The 21,923-nt window shown below is 56.4% G+C and overlaps 2 protein-coding genes and 1 long non-coding RNA gene across 4 annotated transcripts; 1 reads left to right on the top strand and 2 right to left on the bottom strand.

Annotated features, from left to right (window-relative positions):
* Window positions 1-489: 489 nt before the first annotated feature.
* Window positions 490-1,389, bottom strand: LOC123453259. The gene is made up of 2 exons (XR_006632714.1): window positions 1,269-1,389; window positions 490-847 (listed from the first exon to the last, which is right to left on the bottom strand). It is a non-coding gene; the product is annotated as an uncharacterized LOC123453259 (long non-coding RNA).
* Window positions 1,390-1,547: 158 nt separating this feature from the next.
* On the top strand, window positions 1,548-14,508 carry Znf598 (zinc finger protein 598, E3 ubiquitin ligase). Its single transcript, XM_004651984.3, has 12 exons — window positions 1,548-1,736; window positions 8,475-8,587; window positions 9,615-9,744; window positions 10,008-10,219; window positions 10,365-10,582; window positions 11,106-11,223; window positions 11,572-11,759; window positions 11,881-11,959; window positions 12,060-12,823; window positions 13,221-13,371; window positions 13,470-13,620; window positions 13,703-14,508. Exons 1-12 carry the CDS (start codon window positions 1,548-1,550, stop codon window positions 14,051-14,053), a joined length of 2,664 nt encoding a protein of 887 aa, XP_004652041.3. The 3' UTR covers window positions 14,054-14,508.
* Window positions 14,509-17,850: 3,342 nt separating this feature from the next.
* Syngr3 (synaptogyrin 3) lies at window positions 17,851-21,902 on the bottom strand. 2 transcript variants are annotated; one of them, XM_004652182.2, is made up of 4 exons: window positions 21,754-21,902; window positions 19,724-19,961; window positions 19,301-19,443; window positions 17,851-19,207 (listed from the first exon to the last, which is right to left on the bottom strand). In XM_004652182.2, exons 1-4 carry the CDS (start codon window positions 21,850-21,852, stop codon window positions 18,998-19,000), a joined length of 690 nt encoding a protein of 229 aa, XP_004652239.1. In that variant the 5' UTR covers window positions 21,853-21,902; the 3' UTR covers window positions 17,851-18,997. The 2 variants fall into 2 exon arrangements, with proteins under 2 accessions (XP_004652239.1, XP_044986417.1); XM_045130482.1 differs by lacking the exon at window positions 21,754-21,902 and having other exon boundaries at window positions 19,724-20,326.
* Window positions 21,903-21,923: the final 21 nt, after the last annotated feature.

Below are 21,923 nucleotides of genomic sequence, written 5' to 3' on the forward strand. Positions count from 1 at the left end.
ACCCTGTCTGGATGTCTGCCCTGATCTTGTCTTCTTTCACCAGAGGCGCCAGTCAAGAGCGCTACAGACCTCTTGGACTTCCTGGAAGGGGGCCAGCAGGGGTCTTGGCGGCGAGGAGATCTCACTGGGGCCCCCAAAGGATGTGAGAAACACCCCTCCAGAAGTCAACCGGACACCATACTGGTTGGAAAAGATTTATTCTCACCCAGTCTGGAGCCAGGATAGCTCCTGAAAGTCTCTGGCCCTGGTCCTTGCGTGTACTTCCAACTTATAGTTTCAGTAAAAATGGAAGCAAGCAAGTGGGTGTTACGGAAGCAGATACTTGCCTCCACACAAGGGAGTGTGGGTGTCCAAGAGGTGTACAAGAGGGGGTGCACAAGGGAGAAGTTCCAAAACTGAGCATGTGTAGATTTTAGCTTTAGCAAGCAGGACTGGCCAGCCTCATGTCCTTGGGTAAGAAGGATGTTGCCACAGCAGCCTCAGGCCTTCTTTCTTAGCAACTTTGTAATTTATTATTTATTTATTGCTACTTGGTTTCACTTTATAAAAATACAATACATATGACACTCTGTATACAAGACATGAACAGCTGGTAGACTTAACGTTTTCAGTTTTTTTTCCATCAGAAAGCAAATGTGTAAATTACCTTGTAAGAGTAAAGCGTTTGCTGATTAACTCTGCATTCACACGGGGGGTGGGGGGAGGACGCCCAGGAAACAATCAATGCCGCAAGCTAGCCCAGGTGTCCAACTTTCCAAGAGAAGTCATCATACTCAGCGTCTCTACTGCACTGCTTGTTAGACACAGCCTCACTTATCCGCATCACAGGGGAGAGCTTCTGTCTTCTCTACAAGGGTTAGTGGGGGGGGGGGGGAGGAAAAACAAACATCCATGTGGCACTGTGTCTTAAAGCTGTGCTCAGTACCAAGCATGAACTGCTCTTCGTTCTGCAAAGTTTGCAACTGAAGTTCTTGGCTCTGTCGTGCAGCTACATTCGTTTTTAAAAGTTAAAAAAAATAAAATAAAAAACACAAAAAAGCGCTGGCCGGCCTACAGTGAGCTCCATGGGATGGATGCGGGGTAAGTGGCACTGCCCAGGCTGAACTGTAGGAGCAGTGTCACCGCCAAAGGTCATGCGCACTCGGCTCCCCCTAACGCACCTGAGATGGAAACCCTTCCCTCCCCTCCGGTGACTGTCCCCGTAACTTTGAAAGTTTCTCATCGTCCCAGCGCCCAAGGGCGGCCATCGGGACTCGGGCGGTACTCACGCCACGTCTCCAGGTTCCGCTCCTACACGGGACGGAGCCCGAGGAGCCAGCAGAGGACTCGGTCCCGCGAGCGTGCGAGCTGCGGGCAGGAGGCCGCCGCCGGCCCGGGCGGAAGCGCGGAAGCAGCGCGGAAGCGCGGGGACGCACTTCCACCAGGCGGGGCGGTTGCCGGGCGGGGCGGGTGACGTGACCGGAAGGGGCGGGGCCCGCCGTGAGCCAGGCCGCGCCGTGCGGTGCGGTGCGGTGCCGCGCCGGCCGGGAGGGGGCCGGAGCCGGGCCATGGCGGCGGCGGCGGCGGCGGCGGCGACGGCCGAGCGGGGCGGCGGGAGCTGCGTGCTGTGCTGCGGGGACCTGGAGGCCACCGCGCTGGGCCGCTGCGACCACCCGGTGTGCTACCGCTGCTCCACCAAGATGCGGGTGCTGTGCGAGCAGCGCTACTGCGCCGTGTGCCGCGAGGAGCTGCGCCAGGTGCCTGCGGCCGCGCGGCGGGCGGGCGGGACGGACGGACGGACGGACGGACGGACGGAGGGACGGAGGGAGGGACGGGGCGGCGGGCTTCTGCTTCCCCCTGTCCCGCCGCAGCCTCAGAGGCCTGGGGGCCTCCGGGGCGGGGTCCGATCGCCGGGCCCACTGGGGCTGCGAGGCCGGAGACGGCCGAGCCGGGGCCGGAGGAGGAGGAGCGATGCATGTGAGGACACGGCCTGGGGACTTTCCCCGTGTGCACGGGCCTCGGGAGCAGCAGCGGGTCGAGAGCCGCCCCTCTCCTGTCTGGTGGGGGTTCGTTGCGCCGAGGTCTCCTCCGGCCGGAGTGATCCTCCTCCAGAGTCCGTCTGTCCGGGAGGCAGAGGGTTTCCAGCTCAAGTAGCCCCACTCGTGACCCTGAGCCAGTCTCGAGACGCGCGTTTTCATTCGTAGTCGTGGAGGTGACACCGGGACCCGACGCCCAAGTGTTTGAGAGGTGGTGATGGCAGTGTTAGGAAGTTTTCCCTCTTGACTGGCTCCAGATTTGAAAGTCGCCTTCCAAAGTGGAGGGGAGACGCTTCTTACTCTGTCTAGATAGACTTGGGAATACTGGAGGGGTCAGAGGTCGCGTAGAGCTTTCCCCTACGCTCCAGCAAAGCCAGCTGCTGGCAGGGAGCATCCAGCTGGACCTCTTGTGTTTTGCTGCCCTTCGAGATCTGTTTGTTTCCAGCAGTTGTGAAATTCCCCTGGTTGATTCATGGATCGCTTTGGCTTATTGGCATCTTTAAGGGAACCTGATTTTTCTGTCTTGAGAACTGATGGAGAGATGGCAATGTTGAGGAATACTTTCTGCCTTCTTGCTACTTACTGTGGAAGGAGCCAAAGAGGTGGTGGAATCCATGAGCATTCCCTGAGCGCCCGTCGTTCAGCGAGCATTCCCTGGGTGCCTGTCTGCCCAGCCGGGAATGCAACTGCTGTTAGTCTGTAACATGGTTGGAAGGAGCCATACCCTCTGGGAGATATGTGGGGTACAGGAACAATCTGAGAAGCCTTGGGCTGAGAGCTTACTCAGAGGGCCCCTCCTGACCTTGCTGTAACTTGCCACTCTTGTACACACTGGAACTCTCAAATGCCCACGCATACCCTTTACCTGCCTTCCAGGAAAGAAGGAGCTGTGAAGCTCCTTTCATATGAAGTCCCAGCCTGGGCTTTGAGTCTCACTCAGGCAGTGAGTGAACACCCCTGTTTGCCCTCTCTCATTGCGTATGGGCCTCACACCCTCCTGAAGCTCTGTGATGGGGGCTGTTGGCATGAGCTCTCAGCAGGCCTAGCTGGGGTGTGGTTTGGCACTGGGTGCCCCTTGCCAAACCTAGTCTTCCTCTTCTTGGGCACAACCTACCATGCTGGGCCACAGGGGTCCTGGGAACTTTTTTTTAAGGTGTGCGCCACCATGCCTCCTTTTAGATTTTTGTTTTGTTTTCTGCTTTTGGTTTTTTGAGGTAGGGTCTCACTCTAGCCCAGGCTGACCTGAAATTCACTGTGTAGTCTCAGGGTGGCCTTGAACTCACAGCGATCCTCCTACCTCTGCCTCCCAAGTGCTGGGATCAAAGGTGTGCACCACCATGCCCAGCTTTTAAATTTTTTTGATAATCGTTTTAAATTAATTAATTTATTTATTTGAGTGTGACAGAGAGAGAAAGAGGCAGAGAGAGAGAGAGAGAGATTGGGTGTACCAGGGCCTCCAGCCACTGTAAATGAACTCCACATGCATGCGCCACCTTTTGCATGTGGCTTACATGGGTACTTGGGGATCGAGCCTTGAGCCAAGGTCCTTAGGCTTTACAGGCAAGAGCTTAACCGCTAAGCCATCTCTTCAGCCCTTATTTATTTATTTATTTTTGAGGTAGGGTCTCACTTTAGCCCAGGCTAACCTGGAATTCACTATATAGTCTCAGGGTGGTGTCGAACTCATGGCGATCCTCCTACCTCTGCCTCCCAAGTGCTGGGATTAAAGGTGTGCGCCACCACATCCAGCCCCCTTTTTATTTTTAAATTATGAATCTGTTTATTTATTTATTTGCAAGCAGTGACCAGAGAGAGAGGAGAGAGACAGTGAGAGAATGGGCACTCCAGGGCCTCTGGTACTGCAAATGAACTCCAGACCCATGTACCCCTTGGTCATCTGGCTTACGTGGGTCCTGGGGAATTGAACCTAGGTCCTTTGGCTTCACAGGCCAATGCCTTAACCACTAAGCCATCTCTCTAGCCCTCCTGGGGACTTTTGTTTGGCGAGCTGAGTGCTCAGCTGTGCTCCCTCCACCCACCCTTATAGCCCCACTCGCAGCCTTTCTTGAAAGTTCCTTACTGAGCACATCCTGTGTTTGTGCCCAGGAACCTTACAGTGACCCTCATCCTCTGAACGGTACCTCTGTTTTGCTTTTTCTTAATGGGACTAAGTGTGAAAATGAGAAGGAAAGTATGCTGAGAAGCTTTGTGGAACTGGCTGTCTTCTGCTGGGTGATTCTGTACATGTTGACCTTCCCTGTGCAGGCTCTGGGGTGGGGGCTGGGAACAGCTGGCCGCAGACACCACACAACCCTGCAGCTGCTGAACAGGCCAGAAGCTAGGACAACCTGGACTGTGAGGCTAGTGCTCAGCCTGGAAGCTGAGGCAGGCTGTCATCTGTTGGAGGCAGTGGAGGTACTGGTCATGGTGGGCAGCACTGGTCAAGACTCTAAACATATAGCTCAGTGGGACTGGAGACATGGCTGAGTGGTTAAGGTGCTTGCCTGCAAAGCCAAAACCTAGGTTTGATTCCCCCAGGACCCATGTAAGCCAGATGCACAAGTGGCACATGCATCTGAAGTTGGTTTGCAGCGGCTGGAGGCTCTGGTGTGCCTATTCTGTTTATCTACCTCTCTCTCTCTCAAATAAATAAATAAAAATAATTAAAAAAAAAAAGATATAGCTCAGGGGTTGAAGGCCCCGTAATCAATCCCAGCCCTCCAGAGAGAGGGAGGGAGGCTGAGCCACAGACAGACGCACCCTGGTGAGGTCCCTCCCTCCAGGTGTTTTCTTCTTCTGGATATGTTCCTCTGAGGGCTGTTTTCTTCTGTTCCCTTCTTGCTCTCCACCTTGTCCTGTCTCTGGACAGGCCACCAGGGCAGCCATATCCCTATCCCACAGGAAATAGGAGGGGAATGCTGAAGGCCAGCCCAGGTGATCCTAAGGCCCAGGTCAGAGGGTGGGGCTGATGACTCAGATGGCATTTTTCTGTTGTGAATGCCCTCCCTTTAATGTTATCCTTGCTCCTGTCCCCACCTGAGCTCATGAGGAGTCTGGACTCTCCAGTGGCCCTTAGGAGTGACCCCCAGCTGCACTCCTTCCCCTTCCCAGGCCTGGCCTTATTGTGGAATCTTGGCTGGTGCATATCCCACTTGTTCTTTTGTCCTCTCTTACTCTTTATTGAGTACCCAGTACATGATGGGAATGAGGAATGGCAAGGCCCCCAGGGCAGACACCCACACTCGTCCCTGGGAGTTTCAGTGCACTGGGGGACACTCCTGTTCCTGAGCAGGTCTTTCTTGCCCACTTAGTCTCCTCTAGGGCTGGGCTGGCTGCCCATCCCATGGGTCACCCAGGAGTGCTCCAGCCCCTGGCTCATACAGTGCCTGACCCACCCAGGAGCTTCCTAGAATAGCCCAACCTCATGTCCAGGCCTGGCTCGAGCTCTGTCCTCAGACAATAACCCTCTCCCAAGGACGATCTAGGGTGATGTGTCTCCCTGACCCCTCCTTTTCTTCCCTTTACAGCCCAGGCAGGTCAACCACCCTGTCCTTCATGTGCCTGCATGTTCCACTGTCCCAGGATGGACCTTGCTGGCATGTCCCCAGGGAGTGAGGGTCTTGCTGGTTGGCTCCCTGGTGGACTCCTGACCCTCCCAGGCCCAGCTGCCATACTCTTGTGACCATCCTTGCTGGGGACACTCCAGGATGCTGCGCTATGTGCCGCCACCTGGCCAGCCAGTCTGGATGACCGATTCTAGTTTCCCTGTGTGTCAGGGAGAGGCGAGGTCTTCCTTTCCCTGTCCCCCAGCCTCAGCATCTTCCTGCTCCCAGCCTGTTGCTCAAGGCCTCCAGGCCCAGAACCCGACTTCAGCTAAGCCGACTCGTCTTGTGCTTTTAGTGTCTCCTTCCCTCCCTCTCAGCCTGGACCAAGTGTCCCCCCACCAGACTGCTCAGGAGAGATAAATGCCCCTGGGTCCTGTGTGCTCTGCACCCTATTCCACTCACCGTCCAGTCTTGACTTGGGCCCCTTGACACCCTGTGGCTCCTACTCTGCAGTTGCTGCTCATGCTTCTTGGAGCAATCCTGCATCTTCTGCACAGGTACCCTGGTCCTCGCCCCCTGGCCAGACCCATAAGGGCTGCTGTGGGCCCTGCACTTGTCTGTCCTGGGTGGTGTGCCATCTCTGCGTTGCAGTTCCTCCTGGCCTCAGGCTGTTCACAGAAATGTCTTGTGGGCACACATCAAGCCAGGAGGCTTGGGGCATGGATGTCACAGGGCAAACAAGTGATGAGGACAGATGAGCTACTCTCCTCAGTGTGGCCTGGCACTGGCTGCCCAACCGAGGTACCCAAGGACTGTACTCACAGCCCCAGAACAGATGGGCCTCCTCTGTAGCAGCCTGAGATGTCACCCAGGGTGATTCCAAGTGCACAGCTGAGAGAGGTCTCTGGAGCCGGTGGCAGTGACGGGGGCGTCCCTGGCGCTGGCTTCCTCTGGGGAAGGAAGTCATTCCTCCGCTGCGTCTGTTGGGCTTGGATGCTTTTTGGCAGCTTTGGGGAGTTTCCTCAGACTGTTCTTCTGGCTGCCTGGGAGGAGAACAGCTCTGGGATCCTGGTCTCTGGATCTACTCCTGTGCTCAGAAGAGCTGTGTGGCGGTTTGTGCGTGTCCCTCCAGCAGCACTCCAGTAGCTCCTGACCCTTAGTGCCTGCTGGGTCTGGGCTGGAGAAGCACTTGGGGGTGGTTGGAAGGCAGAGTTCTCCCAGAGCCTTAGCCTTCTCTGGGTGGCCAGTATAGGACATAGGGATCTTGTTCGCATTTGGAAAGGACCTGCCAGTAAGCAAGGAAGTTGAGGACCTAAGATGGGGGCAGAAGGGTCCACGTGAAAGATGGCCACTGTGCCCCTGTAGCTTTTGTGGTTTGGGCTTTTGGGTCAGAGCTGTTATTACCCTTTAAAGATGATCTTGAAGCCTGATGTCATCCCAGCATGTGGGAGGCAGAGGTCGGATGGCTGCGTGTTTGAAGCCAGTCAGGGCTTTACAGCAAGACCTTTTCTCAGAAAAAAAAGAAAGAAAAGAAAAGGTGATCGCAAGCTGTGTGCCATGCTATATTCCCAGCACTTGGGAGGTGAAGGCAGGAGGCTGTGGAAGTCCAGGGGCATCGTTGGCTGTATGTTAAAAGCCCAGAGTTAGGAGAGCGTCTCACGAGAACCAAGTGAAGACAGGAGCATAGGACAGTCAGCGGCCTGATCCATCCTGCCCAGCCCTGCCAGCTGTGACAAGGGAAGGAAGGAGGGTACTTATCTGTCCCTATCCCCAGGAATAGGGTGCTTCACTCGCGTGACCTCTCTGGGATCACAGGGTGGAGAAACAGGTGTTGAGCTCTGCCTTTTCCAAGTGTGTCATGGCAAAGTAGGTCTGAGCCCTCTGCTTTCTCCCACAGGCACTCCAGAGAACCAACTTTAGTCACCCTTCGGTCCCTCTTAGGAGGGGTGCGCTGTGTGCGCCAAGAGCACGAGGGGCGGGGCTCACTGTACCTGCCTGATCCCAAGCTGTCCCAGGCTCCTGATCATTCTCTCCCACATATCCTCCTTGGATAAACATAAATGATGACCTTGACATGACCTTTCCCATGGCTTGGGTCATCCTCTCCCTAGTTACTCTTAGAGTTGAGTTGCACACGACCAATCCCAGCATACTGCCAGTGGTCGAGAAGAAACGTGTGTGTGGTCCTGAGCCAGAGAGGGGTGTTAACGGTAGGATTGGGGGCACTGCAGGTCCTCACCAGGGTGCTTCATGGAGAGGAGGGAGAGGCCTGAGTCGTGAGGGCCCGGGGTCATCCTGGGGCCCTGAAACTGCCCATCTGATCATAAGGCAGTGCCCAAGGTCTGTGGAGAGGTGGGCAGGCCTTGCTCTGGCCCTCCAGGAAAGGGCAGGCAGAGGGTCCTTTGGCAGCCAGGCTCCAGCAGGTCCTGAGACCACCAGGTTTGTGCCCTAATGGCTGCTGCGTTATGTGGCCTGCTTCTGGGCTTCAGGCAATCCACAACTGGCAGGAGTGGCAGGCCGATGTAGACAGCTCCAGATGCCAGTCCTGTGGGAACCTCTTTCTCCTGTGGCGTCATGGAAACGCAGGGAGGGGATGCCGGACAGAGGATGGCCAGGCCTTGCCGCAAGGTCACCTGACACCTCCCAGGCTGCCTGGAACACCCATGAAAGCTGCTCTGTGCCCCTCACCCGCGCCCCTCCTTGTGCCCCTTGGGCAGTTGCTGGGTGGAGTTGGGGGTGATTCTAGGGCTTGCAGGAAATGTGGCTGCCCCCTTGTGGGCAGTTAGGACATTGTGTCTGACAGCTTTTGTCAGCAGCTTGGGAGCCTGTGGCTGCTGCTGCCCACCGTGCCGTAGGGCCGCCCTTGCTCCTTGGCCCTCCTGCCCGGGCTCTGCTCACCACTGCATCTCTTCAGGTCGTCTTTGGGAAGAAGCTCCCTGCCTTTGCCACAATTCCCATCCACCAGCTTCAGCATGAGAAGAAATATGACATCTACTTTGCAGATGGAAAGGTGTTCGCATTGTACAGGTGAGAGGTCCTCAGCTGGAGGTGCTACAACTGACCTGAGTCCATAGAGCCCCTCACAGCTAGGAGGGGGAGCACGTGGTCAAGACTAGGTCCTCACGAGCCTCATCTCCCTAGACCTCAGGCTCCCTGCCTGGCGTGGGGAGCTCCTGGCTTCTCCTCCAGGGCAGCAGTAGAAACGAGGGTGTATAGTCTTCGCTGTCTGCACCTTTTAAGGAACACAAAAGTATGTGTAGCCACGTGAGGTGGTGCACACCTTTAATACCAGCACTTGGGAGGCTGAGGTAGGAGGATTGCCGTGAGTTCAAGGCCATCCTGAGACTCCATAGTGAATTCCAAATCAGCCTGGGCTAGAGTGAGACCCTACCTCGAAAAAAAAAAGGAAAAAAAAAAACGGGTGTGGTGGTGCATACCTTTAATCCCAGCACTCAAGAGGAAGACAATTCAGAAAGGGTGCACTTAAGCCAAGCATACTGGCACACACCTTTAATCCCAGCACTTGGAAGGTAGAGTAGGAGGATTGCTGTGAATTTGAGGCCAGCCTGGGCTAGAGTGAGATCCTGCTTCATAAAAGAAGTACGGCGGCAGGCACTCTGCCTTGAAAGCCCCCCCCCCCCAAAAAAAAAAGGTCACAGGCCAATCTCCTCATGAGCTCAGGACTGGAACCCTAACCTGGCAGCTGGAGCAGGAGCCCTGTGCCCTCTGGTTGGGGTCCTGGTCCATGACTCTACTGTGGGCAGAAATACTGAGGTCATCATAGTGCCTGACGCTACCTACACAAGACCATCATAAGAGGAGGAAAAGATGATGACACAAAATAACAAGAGAGACTGATTGAGAGGGGGAGGGGATATAATGGAGAATGGAATTTCAATGGGAAAGGGGAGGAGAGAGGGTATTACCATGGGATAGTTTTTATAATCATGGAAAATGTTAATAAAAATTGAGAAAGAAAATAAAAAAAATAAGAAAGAAAAAAAAAAAAAGAAACACTGAGGTCGGCATGGTGGTGGATGTGCTGTTTCCTTAGGCAGCTGCTGCAGCATGAATGCCCCCAGTGCCCTCAGCTGCCACCCTTCGGCCTCTTTGGGGACCTGGAGCAGCACATGCGGAAGCAGCATGAGCTTTTCTGCTGCAAGCTGTGCCTCAAGCACCTCAAGGTACACTTGTCCTGGGGGCAAAGGGTCTGCCCTGGGACCCCCAGATCACATACCACTAGGCTTCCCCAGAACATCAGGCTTCTTGGTGATGGGCATCGAGGGGCCCCTAGCGGCTGCACGGATCCTCCAGGCTTCAGTGGGCTCTGGGGTGGAGCTGGTACCGTCAGGAACCTCTCCTTGTCCTTGCTGCTCCACTGCTGGTCAGTGGGAAGTATGGAGGCTCGGGAGCCCCCACCCTGGGTCCAGCCCCCTGTTCCCTGCAGATCTTTACCTATGAACGCAAGTGGTACTCGCGAAAGGACTTGGCTCGTCATCGCATGCAGGGCGACCCTGATGACACATCCCACCGGGGACACCCCCTGTGCAAGTTCTGTGACGAGCGTTACCTAGACAATGACGAGCTGCTCAAGCACCTGCGCCGGGATCACTATTTCTGTCACTTTTGTGACTCCGATGGGGCTCAGGACTACTATAGGTGAGGCGGGCCTTGGACTTGCGCAGGTTGACCTGGCACGCTGTAGAGGGTGTAGAGGTGACCTTCCCCAGAACCCTTCCGGGAGCCAGCCGGTGGTCCAGTAGCCAGTCTGGCTCCTACTGACTCCCCTACTCCTGTCTGCCAGTGACTACGCATACCTGCGTGAGCACTTCCGGGAGAAGCACTTCCTGTGCGAGGAGGGCCGCTGCAGCACCGAGCAGTTCACCCACGCCTTCCGCACCGAGATTGACCTCAAGGCGCACAAGACGGCCTGCCACAGCCGCAGCCGCGCCGAGGCACGCCAGAACCGCCAGATCGACCTTCAGTTTAGCTTTGTGCCCCGGCACTCACGCCGGAGTGAGGGTGAGCCAGGTGCCCGTAGGCTTGGCCTGGCCTGGCCTGGGTCCCACGATGGTCTGAAGGGTCCATGCTGTGGTCACCTGCTTCCCAGACCTCAGATTCAGGTCCTGCTCAAACTCCCCTCACCCGTCTGGGGACACAGGAGGCACCTGCTCGGCCCTTGTCTCTTCCGTCTCGTGTATTGTGCCCAGGGGCCCCTCGTTTGCCTGCCTGCCTGTTCCCCTGCAGTGTTTTGCATTTGTGGTTCTGGGGGACCCTGGGGCTCTCACTTGCCTCAAGGTTGTCACTGAGGCTTGTTCTGTATACCCTGCCCTCAGGAGTAGGGACCAGGCCCCTGTCATTGCTTGCCCTGACCTGGCGCAGGTCACAGCTGGTTTGGGACTATCCTTAGGCTTGTGGGACATGGGAGTGGGGAAGCTTCTGCCACCCAGACAAGAGCACCGGCCTGTGTGGCCTGAACAGCAGGTCTTCAGTCCTGCTGCCCTGCCAGGGGCTGGGACAGTGACAGGCTGTGTGCTGACTGCAGGAGTCGTCGGTGGTGAAGACTATGAGGAGGTGGACAGGTACAACCGCCAGGGCCGGGCTGGCCGGGCCAGCGGGCGTGGAGCCCAGCAGAGCCGCCGGGGAAGCTGGAGGTACAAGAGGTGGGAGGATTTGCATGTCCCCGGCATTCTCCCGGCACCACTCCTAGGCAGTTGCAGCAGCTGGCAGTCACACAGGGAGTAGGCATGGGGTTTGGGGGCTCCCGTCCTGAGAGCAGTCTCAGTGTCTGTTCTGCATCCTAAGTAAGCAGAAGGCTCCTGCTCTTCTAGCGAGAGCCAGGAACGCCGGGGGTGGGTGTTGTCACTCAGGACATCCATGCACTTCTGTGTTGGGAAGTGACTGCAAAGCAGGTCTGGGTCCAGGCTGTAATGGGAACTGGGCCCAAGCACTGTCCACCTGAGGCTGTGCCCCTGCGCCTTTCCAAGCCTGAGGTTCCCTCTCCATCCCAGGGAAGAAGAGGACCGAGAAGTGGCAGCTGCCATCAGAGCTTCCGTGGCTGCCCAACAGCAGGAAGAGACCCGCAGGACCGAAGACCGCGAGGAGGGTGGCAGGCCCAAGAAAGAGGAAACAGCAGCCCGGGGACCTGAGGAACTCCGTGGTCCCCGGCGCCTGCCTCGGACTCAGGGCGAAGGCTCAGGTGCGCCTGCCCGCTGGCTTTATAGGTCTGGGAGCATCAGCCAGCTACTGGCCGGTGTGCACTGTGTTCTCTGAGTCCACTACTGCTGCTCCCTGACCTGGGCTTCTTTCATGTCCTGCAGGCCCAAAGGAAGTATTGACCAATGGCCCTCTAAGCCAAGAAGCCTTCCCAGCCACAGGATCTGTGGCTGCCACCCCAAGGTGTGTGTGGGAAGGGGACAGTGTGGAGCCTGTGGTGGGTGGGGCAAATCTAGCTGGGCGCTGGTGAACCACTGACAAGCTCCCCCCTCCCTGGACCCAGCACCCTCCTGCCGCCCACTCCAAAGCTCAAGGATGAAGACTTTCCCAGTCTCTGTGCCTCCACTTCTTCCTGCTGCACCACAGCCGCCACCGGCTCTGTGGGGCTGGCACTAGCCTATCCTGGTCCCACCAAGGGCAAGAACACCTTCCAGGACGAGGACTTCCCTGCCCTCGTTTCCTCAGCACCCAAGCCCACTGCACCCTCCAGCCTCATCTCAGCCTGGAACAGCAGCTGCAGCAAGAAGGGGGCCCCACCCACCTCAGGGGCCCTGGCTGCAGCGGGGGGCAGTCAGCCCTCCCGGAAGGCAGGGAAGGGGAATAGGAGTAGCCGGAAGGGTGGCCCACCACCAGTGGATGAAGAGGAGGGTGGAGGACTCACAGTGCAGGAGCTACGGAGTGTGCCCACCACCGTGGCCGTCTCTTCCCTGCTGGGGCCAGTCTCCACCCAGAGCTCCACCAAAGGCAACAAGAAGAAGAAGGTGGGCTCTGAGAAGCCTGGGGCCACATCATCCCCACTACCGCCCTCTGATTGCACCCAAAAGACCCCTGGGGCTGATCAGGGCCCTGAAGCCTCTACGAGCAAAGCTGAGGTGCCAGCAGCCATCATTGTCAATGGACACTCAGAGGGGCCAGCTCTGGCACGGAGCACCCCTAAGGAGCCCCCGGGACTTCCAAGGCCCCTGGGACCCCTCCCTTGTCCCACACCCCAAGAAGACTTCCCAGCACTTGGAGGCCCCTGCCCACCCAGGATGCCTCCTCCCCCAGGTAGGGTGTGTGTCCAGCACCACTGGGTTTCGTGGGTGTCAGGCATGAGGGGTTGGTAATGTCAGGCTGGAGCCCAGAGACAGACAAGGAGCAAAGCTCCAGGTGGGGGTGCAGGGCAGACCCTACCTTTCTAGCATGGGAGCCTGTGTGCTGTGGCCCAGCTGCCATCGCCATCTTGAGCCATCACTTAACCTCTCAGTTGACAATGATCTCATATAACAACTTACCGGGCTGAGGGCACCAGCCAGAACTGTCACAGGCCAAGGTAGCCATCAGATCGGAGCACTGGCCCTGGGCCTGCTGGGGAGCAGGATGACAGGCTGACCCAGTAGGCTGGGAAACTTCCGGCAAGCTGGGCCAGTGAGGGCCACATTCAAGGTCTTGTGCCACCTTGCAGGTTTCAACACCGTGGTGCTCCTGAAGGGAACACCGCCCCCGCCTCCACCCGGCCTGGTGCCTCCTGTCAGCAAGCCACCCCCTGGCTTCTCCAGCTTCCTGCCCAGTTCCCAACCAGCCTGTGTCCCCAGCTCCACTACCACCATGAAAACGTGAGTGTGGTAGGCTGCCTGATTCTTGCCGGTGGGGATGGGTGGAGAGGTACCCACCAGGCCACCCCTAAGGCTGATACCTCCTCAACTGACCCCAGACCTCGACTGCCACCCACACCAAGAGCTTACTTGGTCCCTGAGAACTTCCGGGAAAGGAACCTCCAGCTCATCCAGTCCATCAAGGACTTCCTGCAGAGTGACGAGGCTCGCTTCAGCAGATTTAAAAGCCAATCTGGGGAGTTCAGACAGGTGAGGCAGGTGCAGGGTTGGGGAGGCCAGCCTGCTTCTGCCCAGAGTGGGAGTGGCTGGCTAATGGCTGTCTGGGCGGCAGGGCATGATCTCCGCAGCCCAGTACTACAAGAGCTGCTGGGACCTGCTTGGGGAGAACTTCCAGAAGATCTTCAGTGAGCTGCTGGTGCTCTTGCCGGACACGGCCAAGCAGCAGGAGCTGCTGTCCGCACACACTGACTTCCGAGGTCGAGAGAAAGCTCCTGGTGCCAAGTCGAAGAAGAAAAAGAATGTGTGGCAGGCCAGTACTCAGCAAGCAGGCCTGGACTGCTGTGTGTGCCCCACCTGCCAGCAGGTGCTGGCACACGATGATGTCAGCAGCCACCAAGCACTGCACGCTGCCCGGGACGATGACTTTCCCTCCCTTCAAGCCATTGCCAGGATCATCACGTAGCTCCTGCTGTCGGGGGCAGGAGCTGCCACGCCCTCCTCTCTCCTTCCATCCTCTGTCCAGCTGCAAGGCAGCTTGGTAGGGCCCACAGAGGCCAAAGCTCAGACTTCCTGGTTGGCCAGGCCTGCCAGGGCGTCCAGGAAGGTCTATCCTGTGCCATCAGCACATGGTCACACAAGCTGTGTCCCCTGCTCAGCAGCAGGTTGGTCTTGCTTTGAGTTCTTGTGCTTTTGGAACGTGCCAGGGAAGGGAAGGGCTGGGATGCTGGGACCTGAGCCCACAGTCACAGCTAGAGGCCACAGAAAGTGGGCCCTCCTGAGTCCGGAGTCTGCGGCCCCCAGAACTGAAAAGCTATAGGTCCACTGGTGCTGGAGTGAGATGTCAAGTGTGTTGTGTAAACAATTGGCTGTTTCTTAATTCCAGAATGTTCCAGATTAAAAAGACACAAAATTGTGCTACTTGAAGTTGCATCTTTTTATGAGATAAGCTGAATCTGGGATCTCAAATAGCCTCTGACCTTTTATAAGACAGTTTATCTTCAAATAAATTTATTTTGCAGTACTGCACATAGCTGGTGTCTTGAGCTTCTCTGCCTTAAGTATATATGAAGCTGAGTCACTCAGACTCATCAGCTGCCACTGCAGGGTCAGCCAGTGAGCACCAGGGTACAAGTATGCCTGGGGGCATGGACAAGCAGCGGGCGTGTGTTCCAGAAGGAGGCTGCCAACACTGGGACCCAGAGGAGAGTGGCAGTGCCCAGCTTTCTGGGGGCAAACGCTTGAATACCCATGAAACTGCCTTTCAGGGGTGGAGTACAGTATATGTAGGAGGTGGATATAGGAAGATCAGATCAGAAAATTTAAAGCCATCTTTGGCTACATAGTTCAGGGCCAGCCTTGGCTACATCAGACCTTGTCTCAATAATCCAAAAAAGGGTGGGGAAGGGAAGACTGACTGAGCATAGTGATGAACACCTATAATTCCAGCACTGAGAAGAATAAGGCAGGAGAATTACTGAACTTTCAAAGTCAGCTGGGCATGGTGGTGCACACCTTTAATCCCAGCACTCAGAAAGTAGAGATAGGAGGATCTCTGAGTTCAAGGCCATCCTGGGACTACAGAGTGAGTTTCAGGTCAACCTGGGCTAGAAAATAAGACCCTACCTAAAAAAAAAAAAAGACGCTGGACTGGAGAGATGGCTTAGCGGTTAAGGCACTTGCCTTCAAAGCCAAAGGACCTCGATTCCATTCCCCAGGTAGTGCATGCATCTGGAGTTCATTTGCAGTGGCTGGAAGCCCTGGCACACCCATTCTCTCTCCCTCGCGCTCTCTCTCTCACACCACATCTTTCTCTCTCTCAAATAAATAAATAAATAAATTTTTGTTTGTTTTTATTTATTTGAAAGCGACAGACAAAGAGGCAGAGGGAGAGAGAGAATGGGCGCGCCAGGGCCTCCAGCCACTGCAAATGAACTCCAGATGCGTGTGTCCCCTTGTGCATCTGGCTAACGTGGGTCCTGGGGAATCAAGCCTGGAATCAGGGTCCTTAGGCTTCACAGGCAAGCGCTTAACTACTAAGCCATCTCTCCAGCCCCCAAAAATAATAAAATATTTTAAAAGGAGGTCTAAGTGTGCCATATTCATTCTCATTGCAAGTAAATTAAAAAAGAAAACACCACAGGATTATGAGATGGCTTCACAGGTAAAAGCATTTGGTGAGCAAGCACAACGGATCTGAATGTGAGCCCCAGCACCCGTATTAAAGCTGGCCATGGCTGCATACACCTGAAATCCCAATGGCACATCTAAACACTTAGCCACATTCAAACTTGGCAAAGAAAAGGTCCTCAGGTTCATTGAGAGCTGCTGTAAAGAAGTAAGGTGAGCCAGGTGTGGTGCCGCACACCTTTAATCCCAGCACTGGGGAGGCAGAGGTAGGATGACCATGAGTTTGAGGCCATCCTGAGACTACATAGTGAATTCCAGGTCAGCCTGGGCTAGAGCAAAACCATACCTTGGAAAACAAAATAAATATGATGAAAGCTGGGTGTGCTGGTGCCTGCCTTTAATCCTAGCCTCCTCCGAGACTACATAGTTCCAGGTTAGCCTGGGTTAGAGTAAGATCCTACCTTGAAAACACAACAGAAAGGTGAAAAAGCAATAGAGGAAACCTGATGTCCTCTGACCTCTGCACATGTACATAGAGGGCATGCACATCTGCATACACGTGCATGCACTGTATTATACACACATCAGAGAAAAAGCAGCTGGCGGGCTGGAGAGATGGCTTAATGGTTAAGCGCTTGCCTGTGAAGCCTAAGGACCCGGTTGGAGTCTCAATTCCCCGGGACCCACGTTAGCCAGATGCACAAGGGGGTGCACGCGTCTGGAGTTGGTTTGCAGTGGCGGAGGCCCTGGCGCGCCTATTCTCTCTCTCTCTCTGTCCTCTGTTGCTCTCAAATAAATAAATAAAAATAAGCAAAAAAAAAATAAAACTAAAACAAAAAGAAAAAACAGCTGAGCAAGGTGAAACACGCCTTTAGTCACAGCACTCGGAAGGCTGAGGTAGGAGGACAGCCATGAGTTTGAGGCCACACTGGGCTACAGAGTGGGTTTCAGATCAGTCTGGGCCAAAGTGAGACCCTGTCTCAAAAAACAAACAACAAAAGCAAGAGCCAGGCATGGGGGACACGCCTTTAATCCCAGCACTCAGGAGGCAGAGGTAGGCTCTCTGAGTTCACGGCCATTCTGAGACTACAGAGTGAATTCTAGGTTGGCCTGGGCTAGAGCAAGACCTTACCTTGCACAACAAAAAGCCAAAAGAACAAACAGAAAACAAGCTCTTGGTTGTCCCCAGAACTGGATGCTCCTTCCTCCACTGATGGAACTTCCTCCTGAATCTGTAAGCTTGAAAGAAATCCCTTCCTCTCCTAAACTCTATCTCCAACACACACATGCTTGGGCTGCAGATCACTGAGAAATCAAGCTGGAGCTGAGCTGGAAGGCTTCTCCCTGTTAACTAGCTGTCAGCTGGAAAGAGCTATGCAGCCTATTGGGGGAGGAAAGTCATCAACTATCAACTAGCAGTGGACCCTGCAAACTTATGGCTGGCCAGTCAGGCCTGATGAACCAGCTGGCACAAGGGTGGCATTCCTAGGAATGACTGTAGATGGGATTACTTCCCTTCCAGGAAGTGCCTGGACACCTGGCATAGGTGCTGGACTGACCAGTTTAGCCCAGATCCAGTGAATTCCCGTAAAAGACACCAATCAAAGACACTAGGTGGGCTTTTCCCATTTGCAGGAATTCCCACCCACACCTTCATAACAGAACTCTGTCTTCTTTCCTTCTCTTAAGTTCTATAGTAAAATAATTCTAAACTTAAACGAACAAACAAAAAGAAGCCGGCGTGGTGGCGCACGCCTTTAGTCCCAGCACTACCCAAAGCAGAGGTAGAAGGATTGCTGTGGGTTTGAGGGCACCAAGACTACATAGTGAATTCCAGATCAGCCTGGGCTAGAGGGAGACCTCTACCTTAAAAAAAAAAAAAAAAAGGATAAAGGAGAGGAACTCCCTAGCATTTCAGATTTCAGAGCCTACTCTGGTTGTTTTTAACTGGACCAGACCAGCATAAGCCATTGTGGGAACATGGACCTGGGTCTCCCACAATATCAGGCTGGGCGTCAGGCTAATCCCCACCTCACCTCCCTGTTCCCTATTAAACTCTGGGTCCTCTGCCTCGAGACCCTAACCCCTGACACAGGAGAGGCAGGAAGAGAATTAACTCCAGGAGTGTACTGATCATGGTCAATGCATTTACAATCTTTATTGTAAAGAAGTTGCAGTTATAACAGGGGACACTGAAAATACACAATCACGGATTGTTCTTTCAGAAGAGGGACAGAAGCATATGTACAAAAATTGTAAACATGTTCACTTAAATATCCACACTTAGTTGGTCTATCCTACAAGGTACAGGGCTGTCATTCAACTGCAACTCCAGAGGGAGGCATCTTGTCTGGAAGAATGAGATATGGCAACAGGTTTGGTTGGTTTCAACTTGATGTGAAGAGTCAGCTTCAAGCAATGCATGAGTAGTCAGCTAGGAGGCACAGGGACCCCTACAGGCTTGAAAGGGAATAACAGGCTTGAAAGGGAATACAGGGTAGAGAGGCGACTGGTCCCGGAAGCCAAGGTTAAGCTGTCTGCAGAAATGACCATCTCCAGGGACATCATGGGCAGATGGGACACAGAGGCTTGTCTTGGTCTGGCACCCAGGTGTCCCTCCCCTCCCCCTGGGAAGATCTTACTGAAGGGCTGGGGCTCAGGCCCATAGCTGTTGATACTTTTTTGGCCAGAACCACCTCACATCTGGGCCAGGGGCCACACAGACAGGGCAGCTTGTGGAGCACTATGGGATGAGACTTGAAGACAACCACAATCACAACACTGACAGGGCCAGGCTGCTCTACAGAGCCTGCACGGTTTAGTGAAGGGGCTCTAGACAGGATGGCTCACCAAGATAGGAGCCAGGGCAGTCACTAAGTACAGGGACGGGGGGTGGGGAACAAGGACCAAAACCCCCACTTCAGGGTGTCATTAATGTCCCTGTCCCCGGTCCTGGGCAGCGCCTGTGCCTGTACCCTGCCTGGAAGGCAGCTGGACGTCTATCCCCAGAGTGGAGCAGTGAGGCCCAGGTTTGTTGGACCATGAAGGAAGGCCACTTCAGGGCCAGTCCACTCCAGGCTGTGTTGTCTCCTGCTGAGGGAACTCGGTAGGGACAGTCCAAGCATCCCAGGGAGGCTACCGACCTTGGCCCCAAAGGCCCACAGTGGCCACTTTCTCTGTCCCTGGCACTGGGCCTGTGGGACCTGAGGGGAGGTTCCAGGAGGCCTTGAGGCCTGCGTGGTGGGGTGGCCTTTCAGCCCTGGCACGAGCCTAACACTGACTAGTAGGCCGGCACCTGGTACCCTTTGGGGCTGGTGTCCAGTGTCTCGGTGAAGGGCGGGCTCTGGTAGGTTTCGGTGCCCTCCACGCCGGTGCCCACTGGGTAGCCCGGATAGGCCTGTGTCCCCCCGGTGCCCAGCTGGTCGGTGGCAAAGAGCGACATGTCGGTGCCTAGGCGGAACCGCTGTAGGGCTTTCACGGTGAGCGCCACCTGTACAGATGGTCCTGGGTCAGCCCAGGCCAAATAAGCGACTGCCTCTGGTCCCCTGGCGCCCTCGGTGTGTAGGGGGGTACCCACACTCACCCAGCTGAGGATGGAGAAGAAACTGAAGGTGATGGCGGCCCGCGCCGCGTCCCCCGCCTGCGTGGTGCCTGGCCCGGGCGCGGTGCGCTGCCACTGGTTGGTGAGAAAGCAGAAGCCCACGAACCACAGGAAAGACCAGAGCCCTGCGGGGTGGCGGCTGGAGGGTCAGGTGAGGCCTCTCGGCCACCGGACACGGCCTGGCTCGCTGCGGCCCCACATCTGAATGACCACACCCACCCCTGGCTCCGCCCTACGAGCGCACCACCAAAGCTCCTCCTCGGCGCCTGACCGCGCCCCTGCGCCCCAGACCCCGCCCCCTGACGCTCTCCGCCACGGGCCCCGCCCACGTATCACCATAACCCCGCCCCTCCACATCCGAGGCCCCGCCCTCGTCTCGCTAAGCCCCGCCCCGCCCCCGCCCACCTGAGAAGCCCAGGTCCAGCAGCACGGCGCGGCGGCGGTCGCGGACGCTGCTGATCTGCTGGAAGCGCACGTCCAGCAGCAGGAAGGCGGCGCAGGCGATGAAGGCCCCGAGGCCCAGCACGACGCCGAAGCGACAGGCTCCCGCGTTCCCGTTGAAGACGCAGCGCAGCTCTGGACCGCTGTCGGTGTTCACGTAGCCCTCGTTGACAATGGGTCCGAACACCGCGATGGAGAACACCTGCGGACCGGACCGCAGGCAGGGCCTGAGGCCCAGTCGCCCTGGACTCCGAAAAGCGCCCACGAGCCCGGACCTGTTCCAGAGTTCCCTCTGCAGGGCGTCGGGCCCACTTCCCATACCCTGGCGTGTTGAGTGATTACAATAGAAAGCATTTGGTGGAGAGCGGCCGTGTCGAGGTGTTGTGCTAAAAGCGCTACTTTACACAGGTTTCCTGGTGGGGACGCATGCCTGCAATTCCAGCACTCTGGAGGTGGAGGCAGGAGGATCTGCTAGATTAGCCTGAGCTTCGTGAGACCCTGTCTCAAAACAAATTCCACACTGTGTACCCCCCTTATGATATGGGGAATATGAGGGGTTCCAGCAGGTGAAGTCACTTGCCCCGACCACATGACTGATAAGAGCCAGGCTCTGCGGGCGCGGTGGAGCCCTTGGTGTCCCCCCGCCACCACCCAGAGTCTACATGAAAGTGTGGAGAAGGGAGCCTTTCCCTGGATCGGCGACTCCAAGGCTGCAGTGGGCAGGACTTGAGCAAGGAAGCCAATGCAGAAGAGAGGCCAAGATGTCGTGGGGTGGAGCCAAACGGCAGCTGTCCAGAGGGGCAGATCAACCAGCCCCTTCAAACGGCTGTATGCCTACCCCATAACATGCCACAGAGAAGAATGAACAGGTCTGGTTCAGGACGCTGGGTCTGAGAAAGCCCCCCCTGCGCCCCAGCTTCCAGCAGTAGTGGCAGTTGAGGGATGACCTCCACATAACTGATTTAGTATCTGTGATGATGAGCATCTGGGCAAAATAGTACAGACCTCTGAGGTTTAGCTCACTCTCAATACCTTCTGCCTACCAGTTCCAGAAGGCGGGTAGGGAGCTGGCTATAGGCGCTATTCTAACTCTAGGCACCTCTGTGTTTCAAAACAAAAAAATAAAAAAAATCTCCAGTCTCAACTTTTATCATTTTGCTCCTTTCCTGCCTCAGCTCTGTGGGACCATAGTTGCAGGCACGGTCGGTCATATTCCCTGAGAGCGGTCCACAAGTGAAGGACCAGAAGGGAAGCTACTCCTTGGAGAAGGCTTGGGGGACCCCCCCATCCCCATGCCCCACCCTGGGTACCGCCCTCCTCCAAGACAGGCATGAGAATGTGACACGTTTAGCTGGACAAAATCCAGCACCCACCTCCGGCATCTCCTGCCTGGAGGCGTTAGGAGGGAGGGGCAAGGCACACACCAGTAGACTACAGTACCCAAGCCTGCTGCCCTTACACCACCTCCAGGAAGCCGTCCAGGCCAGAGCCTCTTCTAGCTGTTCGAGCCTGGAGGCCCCTCCCCTCCTTTAATGCACTGCTGGACCTGGGAAACCTAAGCAGGGCCGGCTCCCTCCAAAAGGACCTGGCAGATGCGTGTCCGAACGAAAGGGAGGCACTGCCGGATCTCTCTCGGCGCACACAGCCAGCCCACTCCCCAAGCTGGAGCAAAGCATCCAAGCCCCCTCGGAGAATCGTGCCTCCACCCCTGTGCCCGCTTGTAGGGGGACTGGATTACACCCAAAGAAGAATTGGGGGCAGGGGGCGATCATCTGTGACCTCTCAAGGTCCCTGGGTCGCCGCCGGCCCCTCCCCCGCCCCCAGGTGGGCGCGCCCAGCCAGGTGACGTCACCTCAACCTGCGGCCGGCGGGGGAGGGGCCGGCGAGGAGGAAGAGGATGAAGGTGAGGGGTGAGGGGTAGGGGGCGGGTGGCGATGGGGGCACGAGTGACGCGAGGCAAGGCGGGGCAGGGCACGGGGCAGGGGGCCACTCACCCAGGACGCGACCCGCAACAGGGTCTGGGGCCGCCGCGCGAAGCTCACGGGGTCCAGGGCAGCCCCCGCGCGGCCCGCGCCAAACGAGGCGCCCTCCATGGCGGGCCCGGCCACCTCTGTCCGTCTGTCCGGCCGGCCGGCCCCACCCGAGGCCGCCCCGGGCTGATGCT

Source organism: Jaculus jaculus, chromosome 11, assembly GCF_020740685.1.
Source record: "Jaculus jaculus isolate mJacJac1 chromosome 11, mJacJac1.mat.Y.cur, whole genome shotgun sequence".
NCBI classification, from domain to species: Eukaryota; Metazoa; Chordata; class Mammalia; order Rodentia; family Dipodidae; genus Jaculus; species Jaculus jaculus.